Source organism: Pyrus communis, chromosome 16 (assembly GCF_963583255.1).
Source record: "Pyrus communis chromosome 16, drPyrComm1.1, whole genome shotgun sequence".
In the NCBI taxonomy this organism is placed as follows: Eukaryota; Viridiplantae; Streptophyta; class Magnoliopsida; order Rosales; family Rosaceae; genus Pyrus; species Pyrus communis.
In genome coordinates this window covers 2,952,055-2,970,766 of record NC_084818.1, presented here as the reverse complement: position 1 = coordinate 2,970,766, position 18,712 = coordinate 2,952,055, and the positions used below count along the sequence as shown (strand labels likewise).

The 18,712-nt window shown below is 34.3% G+C and overlaps 2 protein-coding genes across 2 annotated transcripts; one reads left to right on the top strand and one right to left on the bottom strand.

The window, feature by feature from the left end:
- Window positions 1–2,626: 2,626 nt before the first annotated feature.
- Window positions 2,627–7,726, bottom strand: LOC137720462 (phosphoglucomutase, chloroplastic). Its single transcript, XM_068459531.1, has 22 exons — window positions 7,413–7,726; window positions 7,196–7,261; window positions 6,988–7,032; window positions 6,801–6,893; window positions 6,553–6,605; window positions 6,359–6,410; window positions 6,182–6,250; window positions 5,943–6,011; window positions 5,518–5,640; window positions 5,381–5,430; window positions 5,155–5,233; window positions 4,990–5,054; window positions 4,842–4,909; window positions 4,538–4,656; window positions 4,369–4,443; window positions 4,141–4,256; window positions 3,723–3,864; window positions 3,491–3,572; window positions 3,375–3,421; window positions 3,195–3,272; window positions 2,979–3,084; window positions 2,627–2,901 (listed from the first exon to the last, which is right to left on the bottom strand). Exons 1-22 carry the CDS (start codon window positions 7,635–7,637, stop codon window positions 2,834–2,836), a joined length of 1,890 nt encoding a protein of 629 aa, XP_068315632.1. The 5' UTR covers window positions 7,638–7,726; the 3' UTR covers window positions 2,627–2,833.
- Window positions 7,727–12,123: 4,397 nt separating this feature from the next.
- On the top strand, window positions 12,124–18,585 carry LOC137721128 (agamous-like MADS-box protein MADS3). The gene is made up of 8 exons (XM_068460240.1): window positions 12,124–12,361; window positions 14,180–14,255; window positions 16,497–16,558; window positions 16,662–16,761; window positions 17,397–17,438; window positions 18,075–18,116; window positions 18,252–18,322; window positions 18,582–18,585. The coding sequence occupies exons 1-8, from the start codon at window positions 12,156–12,158 to the stop codon at window positions 18,583–18,585; spliced, it is 603 nt and encodes a 200-aa protein (XP_068316341.1). The 5' UTR covers window positions 12,124–12,155.
- Window positions 18,586–18,712: the final 127 nt, after the last annotated feature.

Below are 18,712 nucleotides of genomic sequence, written 5' to 3'. Positions count from 1 at the left end.
GCAAGACTCATTAAGTGTGGCGAAAACCCCTTTGAAACACCATGCAACCCCTAAGAGCGTGATATTCACCTTAGGTGAAATTACAATTATCAATCACAAGAAGTCATACCCAATCCTTTGGTGATATCCAACCAGATTGCATTCAATTACTTATCTAAACATCCTTATGGTTGCAAATCATTAAGATATAAAGATAGTTTAAACACAAGGACTAATAATTCAAAGCAAGCATAATATAATATCATAAGCAATTAAATAAAAACTACATATACATGTTAAAACTCATGGCCTCGCCCTAGCAAAAGAAAGTTAGTTACGCATATTCATATTAAAATCAAAAGGAATTTTATTGAAATAGGAAAATAGCGAAAACACCTTGTAGACTAAAATCTAAAATCTGCTAGAGCCTTCGGCAATCCTCGCAAAGTTTTCATAGAGAATTACTAGAATTGAAATCCTACCTAGAAAATATCTTAGAATAAAACTAGGAAAAAAAAATAAATTAAAATAAACTTAGAAACAAATTCCTTATCAATAAAGGATAATCTGCCATATAACTAATCAGCCAAGTTTTAGGCCTTAACCACCTCCAAAACAGACCCAAAATAGCTTGTTTTAAAGTTTAAGATGTGTTGAACACTTTTCCAGAAGGACCCAAGCCCAAAAGATGCCATCTTGAACTCCAAAAATCAAAATTAAACCTAAAACGTCAGTTTTCCAGCACCGTACACTGCTTATTTGGTTCATTCCCATAAATAATTCGTTCGGTAGAAAAATCTGAAACTTTGACACAAACAAGCTGAGAGACTCATGAACATCTTCCAAATGAAATCACTCTAAAATTCATCCATTTGATCATTTTTTGATCAAGATGAAGTCACATGTCCTACGTTGAGAATATATAACAAAGTATCAAAATTTCATCAAAATAAATACCAAAACATACTAAGAATAGAGTTAAATATATGATATAAAATCGACTCATCAGTTACCATTCTTTTCTTTGTTCAATTCTTAACTTTGTAAGTTTTATCGAAACATAAGTACTTAAATTGTGAAATTAATTGGCACCCAGATGAGATTATGATCCTTATATATGTGTGTGCGCACGCGCACGTGCGTGCGTGTGTGTGTGTCCCACGCGCGTGTGTGTGTGTGTGGAAAAGGAGAAAAGGGAAGTTTATGCAACAGTGTAGAGGAAGGTCTAAGGACATGTGGGGAGTACGGCAGAGAAATCAGGGCTAACACGTTTAGGGACGGAGCTAGAAACTTCTTCCAGTGGGGGTAGCGGGGACAATCCAAAAAAACAACAAATAAAATCTTATTATAGTATGGCTTATGCCCAACATGATAATAGGGATGAATTCAAATGAGGATGTATCACATTCCGATGTTACAAAAATTTAAGTGTAGTAGTGGAAAGTGACAAAGTGATGAAAAAAAATATTAATATATGAGGCAGGATAGGGGCGGTTTGCATGACAAAACAAGAGCACTTTTGCTCATATAATATTTGATATGGAATAATTGTACTATGAAAGCATGTTGAATATTACATACACATATTTTCTTCAAAGATAACGAGTGTGTAATTGCAGTCTGCAACCTAACAAACGAATCACTTGAGTGGGGGCATCTATCCATAGTGAGGCTTCATTGGCTCCGTCCATGAACATGTTCAACCAAGAAAACAAGAGTAAAAATGGAGAAATGTTTTCAATGAAATGGGAAGAGAGAGAAAGAAAGCTAGAGTAGTAGAGTGAAGAGAGAGAGAGAGAGAGAGAAAGAAAGTAAAGGGGTTGAAAAGAAATTCTAGGGTTGGAGGTAGGATTCTTTAGTCTTTTTATGCTTACCATTTCTTCTCAAATTTTACAAAATCACTCATTCAGTGAAATCTTTCAAAATCCATAAAATATATATATATTATCAAATAAAAAAAATCTTTAAATTTTTTTAATACATTTAGATTTGCATGGATCCTATAAAATCCTTTAAAATCTTAATTAACTATACCAAGATTCTAAAATCTTTTAAAATCCTTTAATAGCCCACCCTTGCATTTTAATGGAATTTTTAAGGTCTTTTAAAATCCTATTTGATTACACATGGATTCCAAAGTTTTTTAGAATGTTTCTAAATCCTACTTGACCACAATTTTATAAATAGAAATTTACTCCTTTCCATTCCAATTCATCAATTCAATTCCTTCCATTTTTATTATGAGTTAGTGAACAATCTCTCTCATTATTTGTAGTCATTTAAGCTTTCTGGGGGGTTTTATTTTGTAATTTTTTTAATTTGCATTTTCAGATTTTCAGATTTCTAGGTTTTTTTTTTAATGTCAAAGAATACTGAGCATGGTTGCATAAGTCAGTAATTCTTGCAAGAAGTAGAAGCGGACTCTGTTTTGGTTGATGAAAACTTACTTTGTCCATCAGTGTCTTTTTCTTGTAAAGAGATTGTTGTCTTTCGTTATTTTAGTTCTCTACAAATAGTACGAGAAACGGGGAACAATGAACCGCACTTTCTAACCGCTCCACGCACTTGAAGATAGTGGACTCTATCTATCTATCCATTTAAATACCTATCAGTTCTTAGAGAAACAATGACATGGCATCACTTATTGAACCGAGGAATCAGTCTCTTTATTCTCACATCCACATACGTCAACATATTATACAAGGACATTCAGGACTTGTTTCTTTTCCAGAAAGCTGGGACTACCTACCGTAGACCAAAACTGAACATGGTGAATCTGTGTCACAACGCGCTGCTTCCGGCAAGGCTTAGGGTAACACTTTGACAGAAGAGACCAGTCATGGTGTCATTGTGCTCATGTGATGACTGTGGGCTTCTCCCTTCCAGTGAATTCCTTCAGCTTCGATACAGACAACGCCAAATCTAAAGCGTAACAAGAAAAGGAATAATAAGTAACCATGTCTGTAAGGGTTTGTTATAGAAACAACAGAAAAACTAACCTATCAATGGCTTTAGTGCCATTTGGGCATCCGCATCATGTTTAGAGGCATCTGGTTCATATTGTTCTATGTAAATTCGAACAGTTGCTCCTGCTGAACCCGTTCCCTATATAGTATATGAAATTTGTAAGTTACTTCCGTTTTGATGAGGATTAAGTCCTAAAGATTAAAGTGTAAATAAGTCATTATCGAAAGTAAACAAAGAAAGTTTATTACTGATAAGCGATATATGATCCTTGATCCATCGGTAAAAACAAACCGAACACCTTGCTTCGATGCCACACTTCCATCAACCTGCAAAATTGTATGAGATTAGAATAAGTTGATCTATCAAACTGTATTCATTTGCTTGAAGTCAAATTTGATGGAAGAAGGAAAGCATGTAAAGGAACTTACAGGATCAGTGTACGTAAAGTCATCAGCGAATTGGAGAACGTAATTTCCTGTGGGATGATAACTTTCAGCATCCAAGATCATGATAGTATCAAGAGAAGTAGAGGGTCCAAACTTACCATACTTGTAACCGGTCTTGCTGCTAGAGATCAATTCTCGAAGATAATCTATCATTTTGTTGGCACCTGCAGACTCGCATTCCTGGGTAAAGATTACACCAGTTAAAAAACTGCACCAATCCCAATAAAACCAAATCGATCCAGTTTGTGGATACTCAAAGTTCCACGACTGAAACTGAAGTATAGACTCTGATTGTGCAAGGATGGTTTAAATGCAGTTTGTGATGCTCACTTCATAGTCATATCGAGAAAAGAAATTTCTTCCATAGGTTGCCCAGTGTTCCTTCACAACATCTGAGACAGAGACCAACTTCTCCCCAGGTTTTTTGTCTTCGTTTCGATATGCAATGATTGAAAGCCAAGCTAAAACAGCCCTGTCATTGGTAAATACTCGAGTCATTTTACAAAAGAAGTGACAATTTTTTTTCAAAACGCCACAAGAAGTGACAATTCATTGGGATCGAATGGAGAATAATATGTTTAAAAGTGAAAAGGAGTATTTCTAATGTTTTGATATGCCCCATGAAGGCAAACTTAAGCAGAGAATTACAGCTTTTGTTAATAACCAGCCCACATATGAGAAATCTTCTTTAATGCAGACAAAATGTGCACCACCCTGATCACCCTAAAATATAGATTTAGACAAATACCATATGCCATCTTTCTCGCGGATGTGATCAGAACCTGTTCCAAAACTCTCTTCCCCGCAGATAGATAACTTCCCAGCATCCATAAGATTACCAAAGAACTTCCAACCAGTGGGAACCTGAGCGTACATCATATGTTACTCAAAAAGCATCTTGTAGAAATAAACCACTGCACCAAATACATTATGATTCTACGTCTTTTATCAATACAAAAGTTAAGGAGAACTAAACCTCAAAGAAAGGAAGCTTCAATTTTTCAGCAACACGATCAAGTGCACCACTTGTTGGCATGGATCGAGCTAATCCCTAAATAATTAAAGGAAAAAAAAAAGTCACCTCTTGTTGTACTGCAGGAAAACTACACTGCAAACAAATAACGATGGAACAAAGGGTGCATGACCTTGGGACCACCCCGGAAGTATGGAATAGCTTCTTGTGCATTGGCTGCAATAATTGCAACAGAGTCTGAAGGAGTGACGAAAAAGCTTCTACCAAGAATCATGTTTCTATCACCATCCCCTAATAAAAGAGAAACGTTTTTGTTATTCGAGAAAATGGTACGTCCATTGCAGCTTCTAAACGGCAGTTACATAGAAAAGCTGTATAATGTATGACTTTGGCATTTCCATGCTAAATCAAACAGCATGGTTCTTTAGTCATAAAGCCATTCACACAAATTCTACCTCCTTAGTCATCTAACATACCATCACTAGCAGCCCCAAAGTCAGGTCCATTTTCGCTATACAGAATGTCGACCAAATCCTTGGCATATCTATTTGACAACATAAGTCGAAATTAGCAATGGCCTCATATAATATGAAGGTAACATTAATTTAATTACTAATCTCTTACGTAAGATTAGGATCTGGATGACCATGACCAAAATCCTCCAGAGGCACTCCATTTGAAATTGAATCCTACACACGGCATGCCAAACATCTCTCATTATGAATAGAGAAATAGGATAATATAGAGAGTATAATCACTTTCAAGTTGTCCTATATTTATCTAACGTACCGGACTGGCTCCGAGCTTATCCACAAAGATGGGTTTTGCATAAGCACCAGTAACAGCATGCATTGCGTCAAACATAAACCTGAAAAGTTCATGTCATTAAGAAAATAATACCCTCTATGATTTTGCAACGGGACAAATGAATGGGAAGTATTTCCTAATTACCAACAACTTTGCAGTTATAAACTAGCATACGGTTAAAGTCATTGGTAGAAGGCAACTAACATACCTGAAGTCTAACTGTAGAAGACTCTTAATAAGCTGGAAGTCAAATACATTCTGCACGAAATCCCATAGAATTAGTTGTCTCAAAACTGGATGAATTTTCATCTAAATATGCTAAAATGCATGATTTTTGTTTCCCACCTCCAACAGTTCCAAATAATCAGAAACCGGATCTACAACTTCAACACTGAAGTTCCCATACTTTACAACTCCGAGAGTAGATAGGTCAACATCAGCAATATCTGCTACCTTTATTTCAGAGATCTGCATTGTACTTATACGATTCAAACTTAAATCAAATAGAGAAAAGTACAGTAGGAAATTAGAAACACATGAAATTCGATGCAAAGTTCTAAGTTTTGAGCTTATGCTTCAACACTCTATATTAGAGTCAAAACTTCTCCTGCTGGAGATTTTTATCCAGCAATCAGCTGTTTTTCCGAAGTAATTGCTATATTGAACTCTACATGAAGACATGAAAGAAAAGAAAAACCGCACAACACTCAACAAGTACAAATAGCATGATAGAAAGTGAAGCAAACGTGCACATAAAACCACATACTTACAGAAAGAGTGTTTCCGTAAATCTTATCTGTGATCGACTCGGGTGCAGGTTGACCACTGTTGTAATTAAACTGGAATGTGAACACGAGTCAGATATGATGAAGTAGTTGATTTGGAGAAATGCATAAACACAAAACCTAAAGAAATTCAAGAAAAAAATAGTTGAAACATGGAAACTTCGAAGACTAGATTAGTATAAACACTAATCCATTCTTTAAATTATGTATGCATAAGAACTCACCTTAATACCCCAATCATAATCAGGTCCACCAGGATTGTGGCTTGCACTCATAATAAATCCCCCATTGGCCTATAAAATAATTGATTAATTAGTAACAAGACAAAGGAAAAATAAATCCAATTAAACACGATGTGCCAAGATGCCGAAGTACAGAAAAATCAAGCAGCACTAGCTTGCCTTCCTCTTTCTGATTACTGCAGAAACGGCAGGTGTTGACAAGATTCCTTCCCTGCATCAACAAAAGCTCATCATTGACTCGTTTATTTAAAGCTGAAATGCATTACATAGAAGAGTAAAAATAAGAATCACAAGATTAAAACAATCATACAAAAGCACTACCACTGGAAATATCAGCCAACGTATACACTTACTTGCCAACCAAAATTTTCCCAACACCGTTCCCTGCGGCAATTTTGATAATAATCTGCATTGTACATCCACAACGATTATCACTAACAGGGGAAGTAGGATTTCTTTTTCTTTTCTTTTCTTTTTTTTTTTTTGTGGGGAAGTTGGATTTCTAGAATCAACGGAAACAGAAGAAAGTAAAGCAAACAGAAAAATTTTAATACAGGTTCGATTGTTTATGAAAATAAAGGATGAAACGTCGAAAAAGAACCTGCGCAGCTTCACGATTAAAGTAACGACCATCACCTCCTAACACTAATACCCCATTCTTGTAATCCTCAGGCGGCAACGAATCAAATAAAGCCTATACACCAGAAAAATCTAAATGACATTCAAAACCACAATGCAGTAAAAGCAAAGATGAATTCAATACCCTAAATAAGTGCAAGTATTCATACCTGAATCCAATTTGCAAGGTAATTTTCTTGCTGAAAAACTTTCACCTACAAATCGGATTATAATTTTCGGAAAAAAAAAAATCAGCCTTCAATTATATATTTGATTTGCAAACACAATGTAGGAAAAAAGGTGTTCAATTTAGCACCTTTCAGATAACAGAAAGTCCACTCAAATGAACAAAAAGGCATCAAATAATCAAGAACCAACCTTTTTTCGGAGACCACTGGTTCCAGTCTTCTGACCTTCAATTGGTTCAGTGGGAACCAAATTAATCTGAAATAAAAAGAAACCCCATTTGTTAAATCAACCCAGAATTCAAAACCAATACAGATTGACAGAGAAAAACACATTCATACATATATACCCACACATAATGCAAGACACACATAGAAATTAATGTCTAATATACAACTGAGTCAGATACCTTGATGCCCTGTGGATCAGCAACCGTGGTCGGGGAAGAAGAGGAGGAGGAAGCGGCTCTAATGGTGAGGGAGTGTGAGGTTCTGAGTAGGAGGTGCGGAAGGGGAGAGGAGGAGATGAGAGAGAGAGATGGATTAGGAGGAGACAGAGTGGCCTTTGATGATGATCGTGGTTTGGGTCTGAAGGTCGGGGAGGGAAGGTTGTGTAATCTGAGAGAAAGTGCCATTTTTCTTGAGTTTGTGTTGCAGAGGGTAGAGAGAGAGAGATAGAGAGTGGAAGATGTTGGGGAAGATTTAAGTCTCTGAATGCTGACAGATTCGTGAACGCTGACAGATTCAAAGAAGTTCGGAAAATCCATGGTTGCCACATGTACGTTCGGAAACACTTATCTAGAGAGTTGTGTCATCATGTGAAGTTGAAGTGTGGGATTGCTTTTCCATCACGAGAAATTTTTTAATGTGCCAAGTATACAGCATATGACAAATGTAATAATATAATTAATTAAAAATTTATAAAAAGTTTTACGAATTATATTATAATACTTGATTTATTGGTGATATTCCAACACTAAAAATTCTCTCTTTCATGCTTTCTCAGGAAAATTTGATCACTTTTTCAGGTTATATATAATAGCATCTTTTAAGAGAAGTAGCAATTGGATAGAAAAATTAGATATTTTTTGTGCTATGTAAGAAAAACGTATTTCCAATCATGGTAGCAACTCAATTAGTAAATTAAAGAATTATCAATTGCTACTTTTTAAAGTTAGTAAATTGGATCACGGAATATATTTTCTTCCATAAGATAAGATGAAATTAAGGTATTAATATTTTAGATTGAAAGATAAAATTTCAAGAGTTAGCTGAAAGGTTGGAATGACAAATTTTACTATAAATATGCCAACTGGGTTAGCAAAGTACACTTTTAAAGAAAAGTTTTGGTAACTCTTTTAAAGATGTTTCACACACTTCTTTTTACTTTTCAAATATCCTTTTAATTTCCGTCCGTCGGATCGGATGAATTGAAAAAAATCAAAGGACAAAAATTATCAAGAGCTGTGTGAGAAGTAAAAATAAGTGTGTAATTAGCACACCCCATATTTTATGGTACATAATGAATATGGAGGTGTAAATTTAATATTCAGGCTAAGGTATAAATGAAGGATGTAATCACTTTCACAGTTTTAGATTGTGACAGCTACTAGCATATACCTTTGTAGAAAGGATATTGTAGATTTGGAACCACAACAAAAATCAAGTTTTTTCGCCATTTATATTATATGTATTTTTTTAGACTTATAAGTGAAATATTTTATGTTTGAATTTCGTGAATGACAAGTTTAAAATTAATTGTTCCCTCACCTTTTTTGTATCCGCAGCTAAGGTTGCAAAAATAAGAGCTTGAATACCGCTTGTAAATAATCCGAGGAACATGACAGATATAGGAACTACTAAAGGTAACAAAGAAACAATAACAACTACTACTAATTCATTAGCTAAAATATTTCCCAAAAGTCAAAAACTAAGCGTTAAAAGTTAATATATCGTTGTTTAAAAGAAAAAAATTGGATAAAAGCTTTTCCAGTATTTCTAATGCCCAACAATAGGATGAAAGGCCTAAAACACAAGTAACCTATGGGTCTAGAGACAAGTCTTCCAAAGCAAATGGCCCAAATTGGTGTGGAGGGGTATCCAGCATCCAGCAACTCGAATCAAGGGCCAATTCATGGGAAGCCCAGTTATTAGTCACGTAACAGAAGGCCTCAAATTTTCAATCAAGACCAAGGCAATGTTTACATTATTATTGTTCTTTTGGCAATCAAGTGACTGGAAAAAGGGTACTCATTCGAAATATAGTAAGTGTACCTATTGATACCGACATTGCATTGTAGAAAAGAACATAGGCCGAACATACCCAAGAAATCTAACAAAATAGTGTTTGGCCGGCGATTAGTTATGAAATTACTTTATTGTCTTTCACTCGTTACAAAGTCAGCAAAGCTTTTTCTATTTTTAAATATCGAGTTCAAAATGTTTTATTTGTAGTGTAATTTTATTAATTAATTCTATGTAAAAAAAAAAAATTGAGGAATAAGCCTATATGGATACATTATCCATGTGGTGATAAGGTAATCGAAAGATTGTTCCCATGATAAAAATAAAAATAAAAACAAAACAAAACAAAAAACAAAAAAAAAAAGGCTTTAAACCCTTGTATGGCTTTTTCTATTAGCACCCTACATAATATTGAATACACTCCACATTAAAATTTAATGTTAAATGACTTATGTACCCTACTATGTTATGACAATTTCGACCTTGTTAGGTTTTTTTTTTTTTTTTTTTTTTTTAATTCTAAATACACTCCAAATCACTTTCAATGTATTATTTATCTACTTCAACTCTCATAACCCATCTCACCCTCCATTGTAGAACAAAACTTTAAGCATTGAAACTATAAACACATTAATATTGAGAACAATTATTTTTTACGAATGCGACATGAGATTGACGTTTCGGAAAGCTTCAAAATTTCTTGTTCATGTGAAGTTTTGCTTACGTGAAGTTTTGGTTATGTGGCAGACATCGAACGATCATTGTTGTTGACGACTGACTGGTTAAATTAGTCGACAGACAGAATCAAGGAGAGCAGAAGAGCAATGCTGGAAACGGAGTAGCATGGGGTCTCAATCCTCCAAGATTTCCATCAACAATGCCAGTCATTTCTGCATGCATGTAATAGAGTATGAGTTATGCCTTGTACACTCCGTTGAATTAGGCTAATGAGAATATGAGATTGTTGAGGTGGTAACCCACAACACCTCGTTTAGGATTTGTTGAACTAAATCCCCTCAAGTTCAAAGTGGAGTTATCCTTCAAGTGTGGTTGGGAGAAATTAGAAAAACTCTGGTATCCCATAAGCCTTCAGCTTCACACCGATGGTGCTTTGGATGATATTATGTATTTGCATATAAGATGTAAAGAGTATGGAGTGTATGTAGGAAATGTGGGGTGTATATAGAAAATGTAAAGTGTATGTTAAAGAGTGTGGGGTGAAAAGGTATTATGGAGAAATACGTGGGATGTATTAAGATAATTTTTAACTAAAAAAGCAAATGTGTATGTGGGATGTTAATATAACAAGCCGTTAAATATTTGGGATAAAAATATATTGTACCTTACTTTTTCTATCTATTCACATTCTCTCTTCATCTCTCTGTAATTTATGTCTTCACCTTCTTTCTATCCTATTTGTCTATCTCCAACCATTTTCGTGGTTGTCTAACCGGCCAATTCCCAACCTTGATACAGCCAAATTTCCTATTTTTTCCATCCAAAATAAATATTTGAAACAAATAGGGAACAAATAAATTTTTTTTTTTTATAAATATTATTATTATTAAGGGGAATGAGGGTTTCAAAACTATTACAATAATTTGAGAGGAAATTTTGAACCCAGGACTGATGGTGAGCAAAAACCAAACACCATATCCATTAAGATGTTAGATCACATGCAAAGTATAGGGAACAATTAGATTCAAGTTAGTGGAGACTCTAACCAATCTGATATATGCATACAAAACTCGAAAGGCACGATTTCTAAATATTTTGACGAATCCAAACCTCGTAGTTGGATACACATGTGAAGCTAATAAGGTTCGTAGAATATCAAACGGATATGAGCCGATGTAAGAAAAATAAGGACTCACAATCAAAAGGAACACAAATTGGAGTGTGCTTGAGATTTTCTGTCACCACGAGATAGAAGAAAGTGCATATACAAATTAGAGAGAGTAGAGAGACAAGAAAGAAGAAGGTGCACAATCAAAGTACATTTTTTACCCCTTGCATTTATCAAACATTTAACAGAAAAAAAATCATTTTTTGACTAAATTTGCTAACAAACTATACCATAAGAGTTTAAATCCTTATTGTTTACCACCGAACTTATTTTCCGATTACCTTATTACTATGATGACTGTTTATTCTATTAGGCCTTAGAAATAAACACACATGAATCATACTGACATTTTAAACCTTAATTTAGCCACCACTTAAAGCTTGTACAAAAAGAATTGCCACTAATGGAAAAAAAAGTTAACATATATATAAAGCAATTAACAATGAAACTAATGCTCGGTTGCCCACTGGCCAAAACCCAAAACTTCCGGTGCGGTTAAGCATTTAGGAGCTATACTACGTGTCGAGATCCTGTTGCAGGGTGTTAAAGTAAATTAGGTGCGACTTCACCAGTAATACTGTACACTAGGGTTGCCGGTGACGGCCTTACAGGGTGTTAAAGTAAATTAGGTTCGACTTTACCAGTAATAGTTTACACTAGGGTTGCCGGTGACGGCCTTGCAGGGTGTTAAAGTAAATTAGGTTCGACTTTACCAGTAATACTGTACACTAGGGTTGCCGGTGATGGCCCTGGAGCCACGCCTGACCACTCCCCTTTGGGATACAGTAAAATTGTACCATGGTAGGCCATTTTTATACTGTTCTATCACTGAGAAATGCAAAAGCCCATGTACAGAGTCCGACACGTGTCCTTTAACTTGTCATCATCCTCCTCTCTCACTAACTCTCACTTTCTCGGTCTCTCAGAAAGTGACCACAAATTATAATGGCAATTAACAAAGTTTGGATTCTTATATTCTCTGGTTTTGCTGGTGTTATTGCATTGTACTACTAGTTTTATAGAGAGAGAGAGAGAGAGAGAGAGAGAGAGAGAGAGAGAGAGAATGGGGAGAGGGAGAGTGGTTATGGAGAGAATAAAGAACAATATCAACCTTCAGGTGACCTTCTCAAAACGCAGGAACGGTCTGCGCAAGAAAGCTCATGAGCTCTCTGTGCTTTGTGATGCCCAAGTTGCCCTTATCATCTACTCCAGCCGTGGGAAGCTCTATGACTTCTGCAGCACCGAGTTATATCCTCCCTCCCACCCTCCCTCCCTCCCTCCCTCCCTCTCTCTCTCTCTCTCTCTCTCTCTCTATCTCTCTCTCTCTCTCGATTTATTATATGTAAATGTTATTAAGGGTTTCCTTGTTCTAAACTTTTTACAAAAAAAAAACCCTAAAAATGTGGGTTTGTTTTAATTTCTTTAATTCCTAAAATTCATCGCATACACATATATGTTATATGTATGTATGTAAGTAATTACCAAGCATAGAGAAGTGATGCATAGGAAGAAACTCGATCCATATATATTTGTTTGTTTGTAATTTATTTGCTTATAATATAAATATTACGTTATAAGTCATCGTATAATTGGTTTGCTCTTTGGTTAACATATGTAAATTCTACATATGAACTATATTATTTCTTTCTTCTTGTTGGATTTGTGGGGAGACTTCGTATAGAGGGCCTGTATGCTTCTCCGATGCATCTTATCGTGTACTTGTATTTCTCTGACTGTAGGTACTGTTGATCGTCCTGGGTTTTTTTCTATTTATTTTTATTTTTGAGTCTTTGTCTATGCTCTCAGGTCTTTCTTTTGGGAATTTATATCTAGGGTTTATCTCTCTCTATTTCTAAGCTTCAAGACATAAAAACGCTGAGAGAAAGAGAGAGGAATCAAGAATCAAGAGTGTTTCCTATTATTTGTTTCAATATTAATGTTATGGTTTTAGCAGCTCAAGTTCTGTTAATTAATTACCTTTTTTCTAATTTAATTTCTTGCAGGAATAATAAAGAGTGTTTCCTATTTTTCTTATACATAAACATGTAGATGTATGTGTGTGTGTGTGTGTGTGTATAAGTTTTCAAAAAAATTTGTGGGTGGTTGCTACTAACATCATGGTCAAAGTGGTTGATTAAGTTTTCAAAAATTCCTTAAAATGCCTTTAATTAATTATTTTCTTAAATTGAACATCATTGATCATAATCGCTCCTCCAACTACAAATATAATCCGGTAGAACCTCAATAATCTAATACCAGATAAATTAACAACCTCTATTAATTAATATTTTCTGTTTGCCCCAACTTGGGAAGAATGTGCTAAATTGAAAATTCGCTAAAGTTATAAGATAGTACATTATAAAAAAATTCATATAGGTCTCATGTAATATATAAATTAATAATTTTTCTATTACTCTAACTTTTGTTTGTTTAAATAGATTTTTGCTCGATTAAATGTTCATAAAATACAATAATGTATTACATCGAACAATTTACAATCTATTTCTGGGGAAGACAAGTTGATTCATGAATTTTGTTTGGTTAAATAAATACATAGAATTGATAGTTCGCAAACGAGAAACAAAATACAAAGTACAATATTGCTGAAAATACGAGACGTCTTGATGAATTCGTATTAATTTATCAATTATTTAATATTGAGCTAAATTAATAAATTTCCTTGGTCCCATAGGTAATAACTTAAAGGAAGTTTAATTTTATGCGGAACCAATTATGTATTTATCGAATTATGTATTTTCTCCCATTTAGCTAATGGGAGGAAGTAAATTTGTTTAGCTAATGGCACGCATAGTAGACTGGTATGTGCGTAATATGTGTAGCTAATGGGAGAAAGTAAATTTGTATAAGTGTGATAAAACTCAACATCTAAATCTTTCCCTATGAGGAAAAAAATCCTTAGTTTTTCTCTGTTAATCGCTGAAGTTTCATAGCGCACGCACGCACATCAATTGATCCATTCAATCTGATTTCATCTTTCATCCCGCACTCAGTTTTCTGTATCTGTATTTATATATTGCCTCTAATTTATAAGTATAAAATGTTTGACTGTTTTCTTTCTTTGATCAGCATGAACAAAATCCTCGAGCAGTACCGTCAAAGTTGCTATTCCTCACAGGACAATGTTGCTGACAATGAAACACAGGTATATTTCATAATTTCCGAGCTTTATCACAATTCTATTTGCATTTCTATGTTTGTATGTGCTGATGGTGGTATGAGCGTCTACTGACTGAGTTATACAACCTATATGTTCCATCGGTCTTGTTTGCTTTATCGTTTCTTCATCTCTTCCACTTCACCTTTTTTTTGGTTTCTCTAGTTCTAGTTGGGAAAAATAGTCAGTTTTCATTGCGGTTTCTTTCTGTTTTTTATTTGGTAGAGTTTTTCAAGTTGTTTCGAAAGAAAAAAGAAAAAGGAATTGGTTGGACAAACATTGTCAACTCATGCTTGGTTTAGGATGGTAGTCAACTGCGGAAACTGATGGTGGTACTTGGTTTTGACAGACATTGGGCGCGTGTGCCTGGTCTAGGATGGATGTCGATCCGTGTCATCTTCAATTAACACTAGTTTGTTTATTGGTTTGAAATTGGCATTGTCAAATTTTTATTTTTATTTTTGAAAGTGCACAATAGGGTGGGCATATGGGTCTTTAGACCCGTGGATCTAGACCATATTATCTGGCCCGATGTAAATTCATCCAGTTCTTACTTTTAATTTCAAAACGATCTGAGTTAGACTCTGTTTGTGTAAAAACAAGTTCATATTTTTTATGTACGGTTAACCCGACCTGGACCATTTCAGGGTTGTCTTAACACTTGTCATTTTATTAGTGATCCACAAAGAAGTACATGATCTATAATTTTATATCTATCTAACCCTAAGAAGCAAAACAACGATCAAACTTCTACAAACAAAGAGTCTGAAGAGTCCCTTTAGAACACTTATTGGTATTAACTTTGTTAGACGTAATTCTTTTGTAATGGAAACACATAAATATTGTTTTATACTGTTGTTTTGTTATACGACATATGATTGAAAACGAATTCGTTCAACCTGTAGGAGTCTGATCATATCAAACGGATCCAAATGAGCCGATTTCACTAACAAAAATACATAGCCCATACTGACTCGAACTCGTTACAAAAAAAAAAAAAAAAAAAAAGGAAGGTCAAGTCCAATCTACCCAAAATGAATCCAACTCGACCCACGCCCACCCCTAATTCACTTTCACATAATTGGAATTTAGCATTGGCATCAACATTGGTTCCGATGGATTTTACATTGGAACTGACTTTGGAAATCATCATTAATTTTCTCCTTGGCAAAAATATGAGTTTGACGAGTGTTGAAAAATTATTTATGTTGTGATGTGAGATTGGGATATGGAAATGGAAATATTCTTTTGTGTGGTTGAGTTCAACTCTCGTATGTACCAGTAAGGGTGGCAAAAGTGAAATTATAGGAATGGTATGAAGTATAACAAGATGACTAACAAAAGGGGAACTGTGATGATTGAGTTACGGGGTTAGCTTGTATGATAGAGCATACAGACCACCGCTGCAGTGATAAAATGCATGGTATGGGGCATGCAGGTCTGCGTGTTTTATTATATAAATTAACGGGTTGGGTAATTGAAGTTAAGCTACATTCATGGTTTATTAGTTAAATTGTGATTAATGATACACATTTTATAATTGATTACTTTTTGCATGACACTCGGTTTAGCCTTGATAATAATTCTTGATAACATTTATGTCCCTACTGAGTTGTGGCTTCGCTCACCTTATACATTGTAGACCTTGCAGGTTTGGTAAAAAATTAACAAAGGGTAAGCAAGCTGAGGTTGTGTTAGACAAGATATTTAAGAGTTTTTTATTATTTTTGTACACCCTATAAGGATTTTGGAGTTATTTGAATAAGAGAAGTTTAGTTTTTCTTTTTATTTTATTTTTACTTGCACGCCGGGGGTGGGATTAATTTTTCCACCGACCCTGGGTCCGGGGTGTGACAATATACTTGCCATTTGAAATTTTCATTAAATAAGCACTGTTCACTATGCTTTGAAAAAAAAAAAAATTTAGAAGCTTTGAAAAAAAAAACTTTTTTAGAAGCATGGTAAACTTTGCTTCTATTTTTTATGTTTTTCTACTGTCATTAATAGCAGTTTTTTAAATAAACTTTTTTTTTTTGTTTTACCAAACATATTTAATATTTCAAATTTTTGAATAAGCTATTTTTTTTCAAAAAACTTATTAAGGACTGAAGCTTGATCCTACTGCACACTATCAGTAGCTAGTGCTCCTTTTTGTTGTAGTGTTGTTGAATGAGAGGCATTCTTTTCTTGATGTGATGAATATTTTCTTAATCGTCTTTTTTAATGCAGAACATATACCAAGAGGTCTCAAGATTAAAGGTCAAACACGAGGCTCTTCAACGTTCACAGAGGTATATATAAAATATAATAATTCAACTTATTAATCAATCATATGATTTTTCTTTTGTGCCATTTTTTCAAACATACAATCAATTCTTAGTCTCACATATTTAGGCATTTGCTTGGAGAAGATCTGCAACAGCTTCGCCTTAAAGAACTGCTTGTTCTTGAGAAACAACTTGACAGAACTCTCTCAAAAGCTAAACAAGAAAAGGTATACACACACGCACACAGAGACAGAACTAGCTCATGTTTCTTAATTCGCAGTCTCTCACATGTTATATATGTTTATAATTAAAGATTCAAAAGTGTTTTACCATGATTGATCATGGCATCTCGATTGCCTTCATCGACCAATGGCTGATCACTCGCAAAAATTACCATCTAGCTAGAAGGACGGAAAATGATAATATTTTCAAAGTTAATTCTTTTGAAGGGTAAAGACACCTTTAGATTTTTGACCAAGAATTAAAAAGAGGTGTAGAATGTTGAAAGTATAAATCTCACGTCCAAAAAAAAAAAAAAAAAAAAAGAGACCATGCATGCATTTATAAGTAGTTGAACTATTTCCTATTTGTCAAATAGTTTTATAGTGAAACTTCAAATTTCTTTTTACAATGATCACACTATATAATTACAAGTATAATATGTTTCACAATCAACAATTGTCATAAATTATGTGTATCGTACATTATTGATTTTTCTTCTGTGTCTCTTGATCAACTCCATATATAGACCCTATTATGTATCGATCTTGATTAAGCTATACATATAATCATCACCTTATATTTTATATTGTTATTGTTTCAACATTACCTTTTTTTTATCCTTCTGCTTTTGTATATGTAGACGCGGATGATGTTTAATCAACTAGAAGAACTGCGCAAAAAGGTAAAAGTATATATGTATTTCTAGCATATACCATGCATCCCACGGTCTTCCTATCATATGCGAGTTTGTGTCCCCTGACCCCTAATCATGTTGAAGTTGATTTTTTTAACATTATTATGATTAAATATTTCTTCTCGTTCTTCTGTCTTGAAATTTGGTCAAAACTACGTGCATGCAATTCCTTAGAGAGGACTAGATATGTTCGACGTACTTTACAAGTTTGGAAGGGCGATGAAAGGTTTAAACATTTGTTAGAACAATAATAACATTACGTAGGTACACAAAACTCGTCACATTGACGAGATATTCTGTAAAATAAATGTAAATTTGTGAATCTTGTTATGTACATTTCAAAATGAGAGTGTACATACAAGAAAAACATTCTAATATAAGTGCTAAGAGATGTGATTCTATTTATAAGCGGGTTTTCTAGTAGCGTATAGAATCGGTTATACAATAGAAAATCTTCTAATGTGAACGAGGCCATTATACGTTGGACGAGTTACCTCTTAAATAGCTAGTTGACGTGGTATGATAATTAATAACCAGTAGCGTATGGAATCGGTTATATAATAGAAAATCTTCTATTAATAACTAGTTGACGTGGCATGATAATTTTTTTGAATAAATTGACAGGAGAACGATCTTGCAGGGATTAATAAACAACTTAAATGTGAGGTACTTTATATAGTTTATATTCTTGAATTTCCTTCCCCACCATCTAATGGCTTTTGAAGGTCCTACTTCTTGGACCCACATCTAATGGCTACTTTTTTTCTATTTTTGGTGTATGGAATATTGTTGAAATTACAGCTTCAAGAAGTAGGACCTTCAAATGCCAATCACGTTGCATGTGAAGAACCTACCTTACGATTACACATATGGTAAGCATTTCCTTATTTCCACTTAATTGCACAAACCTTTTAATTAATATCTTTAATTAGGATATAGGATTTTGGTTGTTTTTAACTGCATGCATGGCTTAAATACGGATTATACTAATGTGATTTTTTTTTTCTCGTTGTTTGAGTGGTTTTGTTCACTTCAGTTTTGCATTTTCGATTTGCTACTTTTGCATCTACGTTTTATATTTTGTACACACCTTTGATGTTTACTATTGAATTTTATTTATTAAATACGTAGTTGATTTGGTAAAAAAAATGTCGATGTTACTTGAACATACATAAAAATGGATGTAGATAACATGGGCGTGTACCAGTTCCCCAAGAAAAAGGTAACTACTGATCAAGGGTGGGAGGGAGCAGCTGCAACAG

Bases quoted from the DNA above. Each gene is read 5' to 3' on its own strand.
- LOC137720462 (XM_068459531.1), bottom strand. From the start codon at position 7,637: ATGGCACTTTCTCTCAGATTACACAACCTTCCCTCCCCGACCTTCAGA. The intron at 4,910-4,989 runs GTAAGAGATTAG...GTTGTCAAATAG, and splicing joins CATCCAGATCCTAATCTTAC to ATATGCCAAGGATTTGGTCG. The intron at 3,422-3,490 runs GTAAGTTTGGAC...ATCATCCCACAG, and splicing joins CAAGACCGGTTACAAGTATG to GAAATTACGTTCTCCAATTC.
- LOC137721128 (XM_068460240.1), top strand. From the start codon at position 12,156: ATGGGGAGAGGGAGAGTGGTTATGGAGAGAATAAAGAACAATATCAAC. The intron at 12,362-14,179 runs CTCCCTCCCTCC...TTCTTTGATCAG, and splicing joins TATCCTCCCTCCCACCCTCC to CATGAACAAAATCCTCGAGC. The intron at 17,439-18,074 runs GTAAAAGTATAT...ATAAATTGACAG, and splicing joins TAGAAGAACTGCGCAAAAAG to GAGAACGATCTTGCAGGGAT.